Below are 17,599 nucleotides of genomic sequence, written 5' to 3'. Positions count from 1 at the left end.
TGTCACTGCACACTAGTACTGAAAAATGTCTGACTTTCTTATTTTTACCATATCATTATAAAATAAATCAATTGGAATATAAATATTGTACTTGCATGTCAGTGTATAGTACAGAGAGCCGTATAAACAGTCAGTGTGTGTCTGACATTTGAGTTTGTCCTGATTTCGCTAGTGCTTTTCATGTCGCCTGTTGTAAAACTGCGTAAATATCTAGCTGAGTTGATGTATGTCCCCCTGGTTGAGACCCACTGGCCTAGATCAGTGGTTTTCAAACTGTGGGTCGCGACCCAGGACTGGGGCGCAGAATGGAAGGCACTGGATCGCGGCTGTTCTGGTCAGCGCTGCTGACTGGGCCGTTAAAAGTCCCATCGGCGGTGCTGCCTGGCTAATGAAGGATAATCCCTACCTGCTTGACACCCGGCCAATGGGAACTGGGGGGCAGTGCCTGCGGGCGAGAGCCCCACCTAGGAGCCAGACCTGCTGCTGGCCGCTTCCGGGGCGCAGCGCGGTCCACGGTGCCAGGACAGGCAGGAAGCCTGCCTTAGCACCCCCGCTGTACCACTTATCGGTAAGCCCGCGCCCCAATCCCCTGCCCCAGCCCTGAGCCTCCCCAAACCCAGAGCCCCTTCCTGCACCCCAAATCCCTTATCCCTGGCCCCACCCCAGAGCCTGCACCCCCAGCCCAGAGCCCTGCCCCCCCTCCTCCCCCCAACCTCCTGCCCCAGCCCTGAGCCTCCTCCCACACCATGAACCCCTCATTCCTGGCCCCACCCTGCAGCCCTCATCCTCGCACCCCAACCCTCTGCCCCAGCCCTGAGCCCCTCCCACACCCCTCATCCCCAGCTCCGTTGGGTCATGGGCATCAACAATTTTCTTCAACTGGGTCACCAGAAAAAAGTTTGAAAACCACTGGCCTAGATGACCCTGTCCATAAAGCGAGGATACCTGAAACGCGCATTGAGCTCTATGGCGAGGAGTTATGTGAAAGTCAGGCGTTCCTGCCAATAGCAACTGCTGCAGCATGAGAATTCAAAAGCAGGCGGGGATCCAGGGCCGGAAAGAGGATTGGGCCGAAAAAAACCTGATGAGGTTCAACAAGGACAAGTGCAGAGTCCTGCACTTAGGACGGAAGAATCCCATTCACTGTTACAGACTAGGGACCGAATGGCTAGGTAGCAGTTCTGCAGAAAAGGACCTAGGGGTCACAGTGGACGAGAAGCTGGATATGAGTCAACAGTGTGCTCTTGTTGCCAAGAAGGCTAATGGCATTTTGGGCTGTATAAGTAGGGGCATTGCCAGCAGATCGAGGGACGTGATCGTTCCCCTTTATTCGACATTGGTGAGGCCTCATCTGGAGTACTGTGTCCAGTTTTGGGCCCCACACTACAAGAAGAATGTGGAAAAATTGGAAAGAGTCCAGTGGAGGGCAACAAAAATGATTAGGGGTCTGGAGCACATGACTTATGAGGAGAGGCTGAGGGAACTGGGATTGTTTAGTCTCCAGAAGAAAAGAATGAGGGGGGATTTGATAGCAGCCTTCAACTACCTGAAGGGGGGTTCCAAAGAGGATGGAGCTCGGATGTTCTCAGTGGTGGCAGATGACAGAACAAGGAGCAATGGTCTCAAGTTGCAGTGGGGGAGGTCCAGGTTGGATATCAGGAAAAACTATTTCACTAGGAGGGTGGTGAAACACTGGAATGCGTTACCTAGGGAGGTGGCGGAGTCTCCTTCCTTGGAGGTTTTTAAGGCCTGGCTTGACAAAGCCCTGGCTGGGATGATTTAGCTGGGAATTGGTCCTGCTTTGAGCAGGGGGTTGGACTAGATGACCTCTTGAGGTCCCTTCCAACTCTGATATTCCATGATTCTATGATTCTATGATCCAGCAAGCCACCCCTCCCCAAGCTGGGCACTTTATGAACAAATGGTAACCCCATCACTTGGATGTCGATCCTATCTCTGCCATTCCATTCAGTGCCTGCCCCCGACAGGTAATAATCACTGGGGTATCAGCCCATCCCTGCTCTGCACCCCACTCTCCATTAGGCACTTGGGTAAGAATCCACTGCCCCAGCCATGGAAAACGTGGTAGTAATACACCAGATGGACGCTAAAGTAGAAGCACTCTCTGTGCCTGTTTCTAGCAGCGACATGTACAGGCAGAGAAACTGCATGCTGCATGGGGGGAAGGTGTTACAAGGCAGACAGAAAGACGTGGGCACCCGTGTATCAGAGGTACCGGTATAGCGAGGCTGCATACTCCCTTTGCTTGCAGTTTTATATGTTTGAAGGCCGGGCATTTTCTATGCAGCTCTATGCCTACGTGCCATAACCTAGTGAGATCTAAGCTAAACGGGGGCACGGGTGTTGGAGCTGGGATGGGAGACTGCCACAAAACACAGGCTGCTACAGGAAACGTTCCTGTGTCACTAGCCAGTGGTCTTCCCCCTCACCCTCTCTATCGGGTGGAAAGGATCCCGTGCTGTGATGAATCAGCAGGTGGTGCTCTTCCCCGGCTGAGCCCTGAACCAATGCCTCGGCAGAGTGCTCAGAGGAGCTGTGCTGCTGGAAGCAACCTTTTGATGCGCTTTAGAAAGGAAGCCCTGACCACTTGTGGCACCTCTCACAAGGACTGGAATGTAAACCCAGGTGTCTTGGCCAGAGGGGGTACTCTGCTCACCTAGATTCCGCCTGCAGTTTTAAAGGGCTACGTTAGTCTTGTCTCACAACGTTGTATAACATGTGCTGTGCGCTGTCAAGCAGCTGCTTTGTTCCTTTCCAGAGGTGGCTGCATTTCAGTGGTGGATGAAGTGATCTGTGTACATGTTTCTGCTTGGTAAGTTTGTCCTGACTTTGACTCCCCTCTGGGTGACAGGTGCGCTATACACGTAAGCTCATTAGCATTTGAAATATCACATGAGGTTTTCATATTTGATGGGCAACCCTGTTTGTTACTAATGCCCGGCACACTGCTGTTCTCTGTGGTCTGGCGGGACGGCGTTTCACAGCGCAGCTGGGACGCTGTAGGAAAGCTCTGTTTTGCCAATGCAGAGCATTATGCAGCCCTGATTGACTCTCCCCATTCCTCCAGCCCCTGCTCGTTATTCATCTGCCATTAGACAGTTCACTGCAATGACATCTTCTAGTTGAAACAGGGCGGCTGCTCGTGAGATTGTTCAGTTGTTTATAACACTCCACGAGTGATGTGAAGAAGCCAAAGGCCAAGTGATTTTAACCACTTGGGAAGTGGGGAGAATAAAATGCGATGTCTGCAGATTCCTTGCGGGGCCTCTGGCTGGGAACTGAGATTAAGAATAAGGAAAAACGCTTAGAGCAGGGCATTCTGGGAGCAGGTCCCTACAGACAAACTCTGGGAAAGCTCCATGTGCCTCAGTCTTGATCTTCTCCTGCCCTCTACTATGGACTACCAGGGGGCCTCACCATATTCATTAACTTGGCCTCAGAATGTCCTTGTGAGCATTATTGTCCCCATTTTACAGACAGACACAGATTAAGTGACACACCCAAGGTCACACAGAAAAGCAGGGGGCTGAGAACTGAATCCATGTGTCCTGCAGCCCAAGCCATGGGGCACCCGCAAGACTATCCTTCCTCTGGCCCAGGCTTCCACAGCCAATCCCAGGAAAGCCTGTACAACTAGGCTCCAATGCTCACACCCAGCGCTGTGCTTTGACACGAGCAATCCTTGCTGTTCCCCACCCACTCCTCGCCAGCTCACCACCGTTCCTGTGAAGGATTATCCGCTGTTTTTCAGTACAGAGGAAGTTGTGACAGACAGCACTGGGCATGTCCTCTCTGCAGGGCGTATATTGTACTGCAGATTATTGTACATGCCACAGCAGTCACGCATATCCAAAGTGATTACAGGGTCTCCCTAGGGACAAAAGAGTGTCGTCCCTATCGTACTTTGAGTGCAGGACCCATTGGTATCACGGTATAAAGTGCCATGACGTAGCACAGCTTGTGACAGCAGTATCCTCCTGCTCTTGGGGAGGGGAGGGGAATGAGGAAAAATAGCCTGTGTGTGAATGTACTGGGGCATAAGAATGGCCATACTGGGTCAGCCCAACGGTCCACTGAGCCCAGGATCCTGTCTGCTGACAGAGGCCAGTAGCAGACCTTCAGGGGGAGTTACAGATCAGGGCAATCCACCCCTGTCTTCCTCTCCCAGCTTTGGCAGCTAGAAGTTTAGGGTCAACCCAAGCATGGGGTTACATCCCTGACCATCTTGGCTAATAGTCACTCATGGACCTATCCTCAGTGAACTTATCTAGCTCTTTTTTTGAAGCCAGTTACACTTTTCACCTTCACAACATCCCATGGCAATGAGTTCCACAGGTTAATTGTGTGTTGTGTGAAAAAATACTTCCTTTTGTTTGTTTTAAACTGGTATTTCATCGGGTGACCCCTGGTTTTTGTACTGTGGGAAAGGGTAAATAGTACTTTTCGTTCTAATAATCGAAACCCCCACTGCTGTTTCCTGTCTCTTTTTAATAACTGGAGTCCCTGCCCTGGAGGGGTATCCTCAGGGCAAGAGGACCTCCTGACATCACGTAGAAGGTGGGTCCCAACTATGGGATTGTTTCCCTCCTCTCCAGTTTGATGTGCTCCTGCCCTGAGACTTTCATCCTCCTCAACAGTGCACGGGCTCTCGGACAGGAGATGGGACCCCTCTACCCTGTCCTTGAAAGTCTCCTCTATGTACCTCTGTGTCCCCCTTTGCTGCTCCAGTTCAGTCACTCTGGCCTCCAACACCTGTACTTTGTCTCTGAGGGCCGTGAGTTGCTTGCAGGGAATGCACACGTACGCCACCGGCCCATGAGGCAGGTCATCATACAGGCTGCACTCCATGCAGTAAGCTGCATAGCCGTCACCCTGCTGCCAGCTTTCGGCCTGCGTTTCTATTCTTGGAGCTTGTTTACGTAGCCCAGGTTAACAGTAGGTTTGTTAAGCGTATTGGGATTTCTTTATTCCGTCAGTTGCTTTTCTGAAGCCCTACACCCTGGCCCTTCCTGACTGCCAGAACAGTGGGGGAGCAGTGGGGTGCAAATTAAGGCAGCCTGCAGACTCAGGCAGAAGCACACGCTCCTGGCAAGTGGCCAGGGCATCTCTCAGCTAAGCAACGTTTGGGCATCTCTAGTGTTGGAAAACGAGGGACACTGAGCTCTAATGACAGACACTAGAGGAAGGACGAGCTTGCAGTGAAGACGGTGAACTGGGACTCAGGAGTCCTGGGTTCGGTTCCCAGCTCTCTATGTGCCTGGGGGAAGGTCACTTTGCTCTGTCTGTGTCTCAGCTGTCCACCGGTAAGTCAGGAACAAGAACACTCCTTTCCTCCCGCCCTGTATCTGTCTTGTCTTTGGAGCAGGGATTGTATTTTACTATGGTTGTACAGCACCTAGCACCGTGGGGCCTCTAGACACAACCAAATGTAATGATGGTGTGGGGTTAGTTCTTCCCCTACACGAGGCAGCTCTGCAGTCCGTACAGCTTCGCTATTGGACTTTCCATCCTTAATAAGAATTGCTACCCTAATGGGGGAGAAAGAGTTGCTCCTTTAGAAGCTGTACATAGTCTAAGCGCACCAGATGGGGGAAAACAACTTTCCTAATGAGCAAGTAACGAGGAACCGACGGGCGCCTTGTAATGCTTAATTGTGGAAAGTTTTATTTCAGTGCTTGGTAACTTCGATGATCACTGTGCTGGGGGGTTTAATTGAATTGAAATCCGAGCTACAAATAAAAATCTAATTGGTTTTGTTTGGGAAGCAGCTGCAGCTGTGGTCGGTTGATTCTCGGGTGAAAATGACCCCAGTGCAGGAGGAGGGAAGGGGACAGATACAAGAGCCAGGCACCACACACGTCCCGCTTCAGTGGACTGCAGGAGGGCATATGTGGTGCCTGGATCTTGAGTTTGAGTCAATTTCATTGCCAGGGAGTCAGAAATCCTGTTCACAAAGGGTTAAAACCACCCGTTGTCTCAGGAACCTCACAGTCTGTGATGCTCTCGAAAAGCAATTATAACTCTAGTCCTGTGCTTAAGGCATGAAAAATATATGTATTCATTGAAAGCTATAATCAAGAAGTGAAAAATCAGTCGTGGCAAGCAAGGGCAGAGCACCTGCTTCCACTATTTTGTCTAATAGAAGGAAAGGCACTTTCCTATTTATTATTTCCATTCCAGTCACATTCTCTCTTTCTGCAGGACCTTCCTCGTGGGGACTGGAAAGACCCATCCACAGCTTCTGAAGTCCTGATGTTCCTGGATTACCCTCTGCCACATTTCATAAGAATGGCTATAGTGGGTCAGACCAATGGTCCAGCTAGTCCAGTATCCTGTCTTCTTATAGTGGCTGGTGCTGGAGGCTTCAGAGGGAATGGAAAGAACAGGGCAATTTATTGAGTGATCCATCCCCTGTCGTCCAGTCCTGGCTTTGGGCAGTCAGAGCCTTAGGGACACCCAGAACATGGCGTTGCATCTTTGATCACCTTGGCTAATAGCCATTGATGGACCTATCCTCCAAGAACTTGTCTCATTCTTTTTTGTACTCAGTAATACTTTTGGCCTTCACAACATCCCCCGGCAACGTGTTCCACAGGTTGACTATGCGTTGTGTGAAGTAGTCCTTCCTCTTTTTAAAAAAAAAAAACCCTACTGCCTATTAATTTTATTGGATGACCCCTGGTTCTTGTGTTTATGTGAAGGGATACATAATGCTTCCTTATTCACTATCTTCTCACCATTCATGAATTTACAGACCTCTATCCCTCCTTGGTCATCTCTTTTCGAAGCTAAACAGTCCCAGTTTTTTCAATCTCTTCTCATATGGAAGCTGTTCCATACCCTCAGTCATTTTTGTTGTCCTTCTCTGCACTTTTTCCAATTCTAATATATCTTTTCTGAGAGAGGGTGACCAGAACTGCACACAGTATTCAAGGTGTGGGAATACCATGGATTTTTATAATGGCATTATGATTTTTTTATCTGTCCCTTTCCAAATGGTTCCTAACTTTCTCTTCACTATTTTGAGTGACGCTGAACATTGAACAGCTATTTTCAGAGAACTATCCACAATGACTCCAAGATCTCTTTCCTGAGTGGTAACAGCTAATTTAGACCCCGTCATTTTATATGTATAGTTAGGATTATGTGCGTTACTTTGCATTTCTCTACATTAGGTTTTATCTGCTATTTTGTTGTCCAGTCACCCAATTTAATGAGATCCCTCTGTAACTCATCACAGTCAGCTTTGGACTCAACTATCTTGAGTAATGCAGTATTGTTTGCAAACTTTGCCACCTCATTGTTTATCCCTTTTTTCAGATCACGTAGGAATATGTTGAACAGCACTGGTCCCAATACAGATCCCTGTTATTTACCTCTCTTTTATTTACCTCTGTGAAAAGTGACCATTTATTTCTACCCTTTGACTCCTATCTTTTCATCATTTACTGTCCATGACAGGACCTTCCCTCTTATCCCACAATTGCTTACTCTGTTTAAGAGTCTTTGTGATGGACCTTGTCAAAGGCTTTCTGAAAGTCCAAGTACACTATATTGACTAGATCACTCTTGTCTACATTTGTTGACAGCTTCGAAAAATTCTAATAGATTAGTGTGACAGACTATACCCTTATATTCACCCTTTTTACAGGATGATACATTTTGTACAAAATATGCCTTGTGAGGTGTCATTTGAAAACTCATAATTTGCTGATCATTATTGTCCTGGTAAAATGTGTGTGGCAACATTGTATGTAAACATGGGTGGTGGGTATAACAGGCCCTCCGCCTTCCCTGGCACAGCCACTGCCGCCGGATGCCAGTTGCAGGTTTGGCGTGGAAGTTTTTGCTGATTATTATGCCCTATGCAGGTTTCGGGGTGACTGAGGAGGCAGTATGTGTTATTCAGCTTCCCGGGTTCATCAGTAATCTCCCTCAGTTGCCCTGGAACCTGCATGGGGGCATATCAAAAACTCACCTTCTTCTGGAAGAGAAGAGATAAGAGCTTTTCCCACGGGGTGGCTTGGGGTCTGGGGAGGCACATCACGTTGGGGGGGCTTTGGCTCCAGGGGGGAGTGGGAGGGCTCGGGGCTCCAGGGGCATGGGCAGAAAGGGCAGAGCCAGAGGCTAGACTCCCCAAATTTGCATTTTACTTCTGTTTTCTCGTAACCAATTCTGACTTTTATGCCTCATTACTTGTAGTCACTTAAAATCTCTTTCTGTAATTAATAAACTTGTTTTACTGATTTATCTAAACCGGTGTATTTGGATTGAAGTATTTGGGAAACTCCATTTGGGATGGCAGGATTTGTACATATCATTTTGTATTAATCAATTGACAGACTTTATATGAGCTTGTGTTGTCCAGGAGAGAGCTGGGCAGTACAAGACACACATTGCTGGGGAACGTCTGGGACTGGGAGTTGGCGGTTTTGCTCTGTAGTGTAATTCATGAGTGGCTGGCTCCAGCACTCATACAATATAACTGGGAGCCTTTTGTAAAAATTGGCATCACATTAACTATCCTCCAGTCACTGGTACAGAGACTGATTTAAGCGATAGGTTACATACCACAGTTAGCAGTTCCGCCATTTCATATTGGAGTTCTTTCAGAACTCTTGGATGAATACCATCTACTGTTAATTTATCAATTTGTTTCTAAAACTCCTCTATTGACACCTCAGTCTGGGACAGTTCCTCGTATCTGTCACCTAAAAACAATGGCTCAGGTGTGGGACTCTCTCTCACATCCTCTACAGTGAAGACTGATGAAAAGAATTCATTTAGCTTTTCCCCAACAGCTCTGTCCTCCTGGAGTGCTCCTTCGGCATCTTGATCATCCAGTGGCCTCCTGATAGTTTGGCAGGTTTCCTGCTTCTGATGTACTTTAAAAAATTGCTGTTAGCTTTAGTGTCTTTTGCTAGTTGCTCTTCAAATTCTTTTCTGGCCTGCCTAATTATACTTTTACACATAACTTGCCAGAGTTTATGCATCTTTCTATTTTCCTCAGTAGGAGCTGAATTACAATTTTTAAAAGATCTTTTTGTCTCTAGCTGCCTCTTTTAATCTGTTGTTTAGCGAGAGTGGCATTTTTTTGTTCCTCTTGTTTGTTTGTTTTTAAGTTTGGGGTATACATATAGTTTGAGCCTCTATCATGGTGTTTTTAAAAAATTTCCATGCAGCTTGCAGGCATTTCACTCTTACGACTGTTCCTTTTAATTTCCGTTTAACTCGTCTCCTCATTTTTGTGTAGTTCCCCTTTTTGAAGTTAAATGCGACTGTGGTGGGTGTCTTTGGTATTTTCCCTCCCACAAGGATGTTAAATTTAATTACATTACAGTTGCTATTACTGAGAGGTTCAGCTACAGTTACCTCTTGGACCACATCCCGTAGCCACTTAGGACTAAATCAAGAATTGCCTCTCCGCTTGTGGGTTCCAGGATTAGCTGCTCCAAGAAGAGTCAATAATGATGTTTAGAAATGTTATCTTCATATCCAATCCTCAGGTGACATGTTCCCAGTCAATATGGGGACAGCTGAAATCCCCCACTATTACTGGGTTTTCTGTTTTTATAGCGCTGGAGGTTGCAGAGCACAGATTGAAAATGGGACTTGTAAAGGCTCAGAAACCTGAAGGCAACTAAAAGGACCCCACTCCAGGTTTCTGAGCCTTTACAAGTCCCATTTTCTGGGTCTGACTCCTGAGTTTTGAACACTAGGGGTTGGCGATTCTGCTATCCCACGTGAGGCTCCCTCACTCCTGATTCATGACTGGTTGAAAAATCCCATCACATGGCAAGAAATAGCCTGTGCTATTGTGCTTGAACTAATGGGAAGAGGGCCAGAGAGTAGGCAGGAGACCTGCCCACTCCAAGGTCCATGAAATCCTCTAGCATGAGTGGCTGCAAAAGACCAGTTCAGGAAGTGTGGGGCTCTGCATCCCCCAGGGAGTCAGCACCAAGCAGGCCTACCTGCCCAGGAGAATTCGATGCCACCACCTCTCCCTTACTCCAGGTTGTGAGGGAGCTCACCCTGGGAAGAAGGGAGCAAATGTTGCTGAGAAGATCTCACCCCTTCTGTCTCCACTGCCTTCTTTGGATAATGCGAATTCGCAGCGACAGTTTAATATGCTGGGCTGACACTGATAGGCACTCGCTACGTTAGAAAAGCTGTCAATGCTGTTGTCAAAGCGTGGCTGGAGCAAGAGGACATGCTTTAATCAGGAGGGCAAATTGAGAGTCAGGCGATGAGAGAGCCTCTCTGCTCAAGCCTGCCTCCTTGGTGAGGTTGTATAGGTGCTTCTAGACGGGAGCTGGCACAACCATTAGAATGAAAGAGGGAGACAGCCCCAGGCTGGCGATGGGAAATCCCCATCCCAGAATAACACCAGAGAAGTTAGAGATGAATGAGGGCTATAACATCAGCCAGTCCAATGTTGGATTGTATCCTACAGTGTGTTGTCTAGGGCTATGTCCTTCCTACCTACCTTCACATCCCTAGTGACGAGGTTTACACCACATCCCTCCACAGCCTGGCAGAGCTCAACCACCAGGATGTTTTCTTGATCTTCAGCCTAAACTGTCCTGTCCATAATTCCCCACATTACTCCTTGTTAGTGACTGCCTGGCTGTTTATCTCTCCCAGGACTGGAGTGACGGCAGCTGGTTACATCAGTAGCTCGCATGCTCCAGCAGTTCTCTGAGCACAGCCTTCATTTATAATTACTGTCATTTACAAACCCCTCTGGGATGTGACAAACACTCCCGTGTTGGTCAGGGCTAAATCATACAGTGGGCCAGATTCTGCTCTCAGTGCTGTGAGTGTAAATCCCATTCTAGTCCACACAGGATTTGGATTTACACAGATGTAGCAAACAGCAGCATTTGTTTGTGTAGCGCAAAGGGGCTTCCTGTCTACATGCCTCTCTGTGCTCCAGAGCCTTCTCCTTGTAGAAGCCCCAGTAGGAACCAAGGGAGCCCTTGGTCCGTGCTCAAAGGTCTGGTCTCTCTTGGAGTCATTTTCACACAGGGAAAAGGTGAAGTTTCTCTTTTTCTGATGATTCTGTTACAATGTGACTGGTCACTTCTACAGAGCAATTGGGATCAGCTGGTAAGCTGGGCACAAGCAAACAATACGCGTTTCGTACAGCCACATGTAAATCCATACATCTAGGAACTAAGAATGTGGCCATATTTACAGGATGGGGGACTCTATCCTGGGCAGCAGCGACTCTGAAAAGGACTTGGGGGTCATGGTGGATAACCAGCAGGACTTGAGCCTCCAGTGTGATGCTGTGGCCAGAATGACTAATGCGATCTTTGAATGCATAAACAGGGGAATCTCGAGGAGGAATAGAGAGGTTATTTTACCCGTGTATCTGGCACTGGAGCAACCACTATTGAAATACTGTGTCCAGTTCTGGTGTCCACAGCTCAAAAAGGATGGTGATTAATTGAAGAGGGTTCAGAGAAGAGCCACAAGAATGATTAAAAGATTGGAAAACCTGCCTTATAGTGATAGGAGCTCAATCTATTTAGCTTCACAAAAAGAAGCCCTTGGTGACTTCATCACAACTGTAAGTAGCTATATAGGGCACAGAAATGTGACAACAGAGGGCTCTTCAATGTAGCAGGCCAAGGTCTAACAAGAACCATTGGCTGGAAGTTGAAGCTTGACAAATTTAAAAATAAGGTATCAAATTTTTAAAAGTGAGAGTAATTCATAGAATCATAGAAGATCAGGGTTGGAAGGGACCTCAGGAGGTATCTAGTCCAACCCCCTGCTCAAAGCAGGACCAATCCCCAACTAAATCATCCCAGTTAATCACTGGAACACAGTCTCAAGGGTTCCGTTGCTGGAAATCAAGATAGGATGTTTTTTCTCAAAGATCTGCTCTAATTCAAACAGGAATAATTCAGGAAATCCCATGGCCCGTGTTATGCAGGTCAGACTAGATGATCACTGTGCTACTTTCTGGTCTTATATCTACCAATCTGTGGATTTCTCCTCAGTGCTGCCTCCCACCTTCCATGAGAATATGAGTGTCCTTAGAGATAAAGCACTTACTGCTGCTGCTGCCTTTGGGATCTGGATTCCCAGACATCTGTCCTTTGGGATCTCCAGGGCTTATCATTTGTCTGTCCGCTCTGTGGGGAGGTGCTCTGGCTCTGACACTGCATTTTCTAAGAAGACCACCCGAGAAGCAGCCAGGCTCTTCTCCTTTAAATCGAAGAGGAGAATATTTTCCAGATTTCTTTCCCTCTCCTGCTCCATCCGCCCGCCTGAGATGCTGCCATTGTGCTGAAATCCTTGGGAAAGAGTCTGCCCTATGACTCGTGCTCTGGTCTCTCTGTAGACAAGAACTTGGAAGAAAAACTCGTCATTCGTCTCTGACACGCTTCTGGGACTTTCCAGCTCCAGTCTGTCTTGTATGACTGGGCTTGGGGAGGCTGCAGTGAGATCTGTGTCTCCTGGGCACTGCCCTACTTTTTAGGTTAGCAAACACCGAGTCCAGCTCAACTCTTCTTCAGGAGATAAAACAGCCTCTTGGATAATGCCCTCTGCATTGGAGGGGACAGGCAGTGGGACACAGAGCCTTTCACCCCTAGGTCACCAGGTCCAGTCCAGCGGCTGACAGCTGTTACCACCCAACAGCTGTTCGATGGCCTGTGATTAGTTGAGAGCCTCTGTCCAATTCCTAATGGTGTTTTGGCAGCACCACAGTTCCTTATGGGCAGTCTCTGCAGAAAGGCCCAGGACAGAACGTGCCGTAGAGATTGAGGGCTCTTCTCATCCAGAGGCTGGGGCTGCGGCACAAGGCTAGGGCATGTGGGGCAGGCAGGGGGTGAGGGGTGGCATCCATGGGCTGCGCTGTACCCGCTCAGTGGCCACGAGGCCGTCATCTCCAGAGCTGTCAATCTGACACCGTTCACCGGCACTAAGCTCACAAAAGGAGCCGGGTGCGACAGGAACAGATGGAAAGGGATTAGAGTGGCCTCTCCCCATATGCATTCAGCTTCCTGGTGCGGAATGGGAGCCCAAGGTGCAGCCCTCTCAGGGAATTCTGGGGGAGTGTCGGGGTGGGGACACAGGACTGGGGATCAGGTCCTATTCGCAGTGCCGCCCAACTCGCTGTGGGAATGTGGTTAAGTCACTTTCCCACACCGTGCCTCAGTTTCCCCACCACTGAGTCTGAGTTCGTAACTGCGGCGCTCTGAGCACATCGGCTGGTGCTACAGAAGGGCCACGATCGCTATTATACCCCAGTGATGGGCTGTACAGTCAGGCGGGGGGGGGTTAAGGAGCAGCTCTGGGCACAGGAGGCTCTGCCCAGCCGTGCCCGCTGGGTGTGCTCTCAATGGAGGGGACGTTTAAAAGGGCAGCACAGCTCAGTCAGAGTGGTCAGTGCCAAGGCGCCCGCAGGAGCCCAGCACTGCCCTGAAGCTGATCTCAAGACAGAGCCACAAGCCAGGGCAGAAGAGACAGCGGAGCATCTGCCAGTGGGGCAGGGACCTCCAGCCCCCTTCTGGGGGAATGCATTGAAGGCCATTCGGCAGGCCTCTGCCGTGCCTCTGAAGAGGAAGTGACCCGGGAGTAGGCTGGTGGCCCAGGCCCCACACCTGGACTGCCTGCCTCAGGGCCCTGGGTTGGAACCCAGAGGAGTGGGAGGGCTCGGGTTCTCTATCACCAACCCTGGACTTGAACCACGACATGCTCCCGCCAGCCCCAGGTGGTCTGGCTAACCAGTGCTCGGACACTGGGGGACGCGGTCTAGGGCGATGGTCTCGGTCCTGGTCCCTTCCACGGGAACGCCTCCATGGGACTCCAGCAGGTGGACTGAGTGAAACAGGTCAGCGCTCTGGCTGATGGGCTGTGTGTGAAATTCAGCTGAACGCAGCGTTGTGTACTACGGTATCAGTCAGGCTGAGCCGGGGGTTGGACTACCAGACAGAAAACCAGTAAGCGACGTGCTTAGGCAATAAAACCTGCCATGGAAACCCCGATAGGGAGAGAGAAAAGCCCCAACGCTGCCTCCAATACCCTCCACGCGCCATGGCCTCCTGCAGCCACCCCCTGCACTCCCATGTCACCCACCCACACCCCTCACAGCCTCCTGCAGCCAGACACCCCCTGGGCTCCCATGTCACCCACCCACACCCCTCACAGCCTCCTGCAGCCAGACACCGAGCGGGAGTGAGGGACTATCCGCCAAATTGCTGCCGAATAGCTGGACCTGCCGCCCCTCTCTGGAGTGGCCGCTCCAAGCACCTGCTTGCCAAGCTGGTGCCTGGAGCTGGCCCTGTCTCTAGGGATTGTGGCCCCCATCTCTGAGCAGGGACCCGGCCATGATCGCCTGCCTTTTGGCCCGGGGCACTGTGGGACCCGGTGGGTTTTGTCCCCAGCGAGCGGGGTCTGCAGAGGTTTCAGGTGGGGCTCAGAGGAATGGAGCTGTCTGCACGAGGCAGTGAGCAGGGTTCCCATACCACAGGGCTCGATCCAATGCCCATGGAACTTGGCTGACTTCAATGCGTGGTAGACCAGGCCCAAGCTAAGCAAGGCCTCTGTCCTGTGTGCGAGTAGGTTCTCCCACTGGGCCCAGCATGCTGCTGTCTGCACCCTGGGCACTGCGCTTGCAATATGCGCTCTCTGGGCTCCCCCCGGGCGCTGGCTGTGAGTAGGAGCTGCCTAGCGGCGTGGCTGGCTTTGGGAAGGTCGTTCCTCTGCACAGGCCCGGTTGTAACACTGGCTCCCCAAGCAGCTATTACAGCAGGCTGTAAATTTCACTCCACTGCTCCGCACTTGCCCTGCTTTTCGGTTCCCATGAAAACAACAGGGGCCATAAACTAACAGCGGGAGCAATAAACTCCGATTGTTTTTTCATCTGGACAGCAAAGCATCATTTGCAGTTGACACGTGGTGGGCAAGGGGCCAGATCAGAGAGCAGCAGGGAAAGCACAGAGCTCTGAAGCCAGCTGTGCTCACACCAGGCTGGTAGGAAAAACTGGCTACTCAAGGATCAGGTCCCCCCCAGCGCTGGACTCTAGGGGCCCAATCTCTGCTCCCACACACTGCTCAAACTAGGTCAGTGGAGTTACTGCCAGGGGAGCGAGAGGAGAGGCAGGTGCTTTGTATCCAATACAGCTGCTGCCTACTGGACACAAAGGCCTAGGGGAACCCTGAACTCCAGCATAACGTGCCGCTCCAGTTTCCACTGGCCTAAATGAAACTGGAGACTCAGGTAGGGGTCTGGGCTCCAGGCCTGAGCCTGAATCAAGCCTCCAAAGCCACCATCTTTTCCCATCTCCGACACACTGCTCTGCTGGGTGACCTCGGGCAAGTCACTTCCCCTCTCTGCGCCGCCATTCCACCTCCCGCCTATCGTCGGTCTTCTCTAGTCACATTAGCTCTTTGGTGGCATGAGCTGGCTCTCCCCACGTGCCTGCACAGAGTCTAGCCCAACAGGGGGGCTCTCGAGTCACCACTCCCAAGTATTTGTGTTACAGCAGCACCTCGGAACCCAGGCACAGGCCAGCACTCCTCTGGGCCAGGTGCGGTACAAAGGCAGAACAAAGAGACTGGGTGGAAATCTAGTGGAATATTGCCCCAGTCTTTTACAATGGGCCACGCCGAAGAGTCACTCATTCCAGATCCAGACCTGGCTGCAGAGTTTTCCATTTGAGTCCATCTCTGCTGGTTCTCCCCCTTCACTGTAACACAAACATTGCACTCACTGAGCTGATCTTTCTACCCAAGTCCATCTCCGGGACATGCAGGACTCCCTAGCCCAGGGGTCGGCAACCTTTCAGAAGCGGTGTGCCGAGTCTTCATTTAGTCACTCTCATTGAAGTTTTCGCGTGCCAGTCATACATGTTAACGTTTTTAGAAGGTCTCTTTCTAGAAGTCTATAATATATAACTAAACTGTTGTTGTATGTAAAGTAAATAAGGGTTTTAAAATGTTTAAGAAGCTTCATTTAAAATTAAATTAAAATGCAGAGCCCCCCGGACCGGTGGCCAGGACCCAGGCAGTGTGAGTGCCATTGAAAATCAGCTCGTGTGCCGCCTTTGGTTAGGGTGACCAGACAGCAAATGTGAAAAATCAGGACGGGGGTGGGGGGTAATAGGAGCCTCTATAAGAAAAAGACCCAAAAATTGGAACTGTCCCTATAAAATCGGGACATCTGGTCACCCTACCTTCGGCACACGTGCCATAGGTTGCCTACCCCTGCTCTAGACTTTGGATAGACTCAGCAGGCTGAAAGACAGAGAACACGGGAACAAACAGCCTGGACTGGGAAGATAATACACACTCCATCCACCCCCACATGGTTCTATCACGCCCCCACCCCCCTGGGCACGCTTCAGTGACAGTCGGACATTTGCTCATACCAGCTGGCTCGGAAGCCAACGTGAAAGAAACAAAGCAAAAAGGGACCAGACGATACCTTCTTTGCTCCTGTCAAGGCTGCTTTCTGGAGCTTGTTGTAACAGTACTTGGCGTAAGTGCTTATTGCCACCCCTACAAGAGAAAACAGAGAGCAGAGAGTCAAGCCAGACGTTCCAGGAAAAAGGAAAAGCAGGAGACCTATGATCCATTGTAGAGGCCCTCGGGAAAGCTCAGGGATGGGGCTTCAGAAGGGAGTGCACGAGGCTTCGGCACCACTGAGGTCCCACGTCAGCTCTGGATGCTTCGCGCCTCTCGGGACGCGCTCAGGGCTGATACAGGACCTCAGTGATGTTTGGGCCTTCTGCTGATCCTTTTGCACAGGGGTGGGTTTCATCCAAAATTGCACACAAAGCTGGTCTGAGTAGCACCCGCCCAGTGAGGCACCCAGTGCTTGACTGGTGCACGCCAGGCCCTAAAAGCTGCTTACCTCCAGCTGTGAAATGAACCCCTGCAGCGGGACTGTCCCAGGAAAGGGAGGTATCTGGCAGGCCAAGCTACGTATCTCATCTGAATGCAAGGGCGGTCTGACCACGAGTGAGGATGGAAACGCCACCAGCAGCATAAGGCCAAGGGCTTGGGGCCTGATTTCCCCACTGGAGGAAAGATTTGGGGTGATATTTTCAAAGTTGTCTTGGGGTTAAGAGGCACAATTCTTACTGTGTCTAAATCCCTCAGGCAGGGCTGAGAATATCATTCGTTCTCAAGGGTTATTGCCTGGAGGGAAGAGACAGGCACGATCTGTTTTAATAATAATTATCTATTGCTTAATATAAAACTACAAACCCAGAAACAGAGGGCATGTGTTGTCTCTTTCTGTTTCTGGAAGCCTGGTGTTTTTGAGCACGCTCAGTAAATCACCCTTAGACTCCCAACTACTGCTTGAAGGATCGATTTTTTTAACATGACTCTTCCGGGTTTTATAGACTACAGTTCCAAGTTCTTTTTGGTCACGTGATGGATGTTTCAGCCAATTGGAACGAATCGCTGGAAAAGCGTGGTCAATGCACATCGCCAGAGCTGCAGTGAGATAACTGGGTGTGGGGCTTCTGTTCTACTTTGCTACTGAATTGCAGTTAGCGTCAGCAGGCGACTGTAAAGATGCCCCTCCGTCTACAGACTTGCCCCGGGATGG

At 50.1% G+C, this 17,599-nt stretch overlaps 1 protein-coding gene across 1 annotated transcript in view; it reads right to left on the bottom strand.

Moving 5' to 3' along the window:
• Positions 1 to 17,599, bottom strand: part of ARHGAP39 (Rho GTPase activating protein 39) — a 210,074-nt gene that overhangs the window by 45,383 nt on the left and 147,092 nt on the right. Inside the window, exon 4 of the mRNA XM_034763742.1 lies at positions 16,466 to 16,539. Within this exon, the coding sequence (XP_034619633.1) occupies positions 16,466 to 16,539 (74 nt within the window). The remainder of the gene's footprint in view (positions 1 to 16,465; positions 16,540 to 17,599) is intronic.

The sequence above is a fragment of the Trachemys scripta genome, chromosome 2 (assembly GCF_013100865.1).
Source record: "Trachemys scripta elegans isolate TJP31775 chromosome 2, CAS_Tse_1.0, whole genome shotgun sequence".
In the NCBI taxonomy this organism is placed as follows: Eukaryota; Metazoa; Chordata; order Testudines; family Emydidae; genus Trachemys; species Trachemys scripta.
Note: the sequence above shows the minus strand (reverse complement) of the source record. Positions and strands in the feature narration are given on the sequence as shown.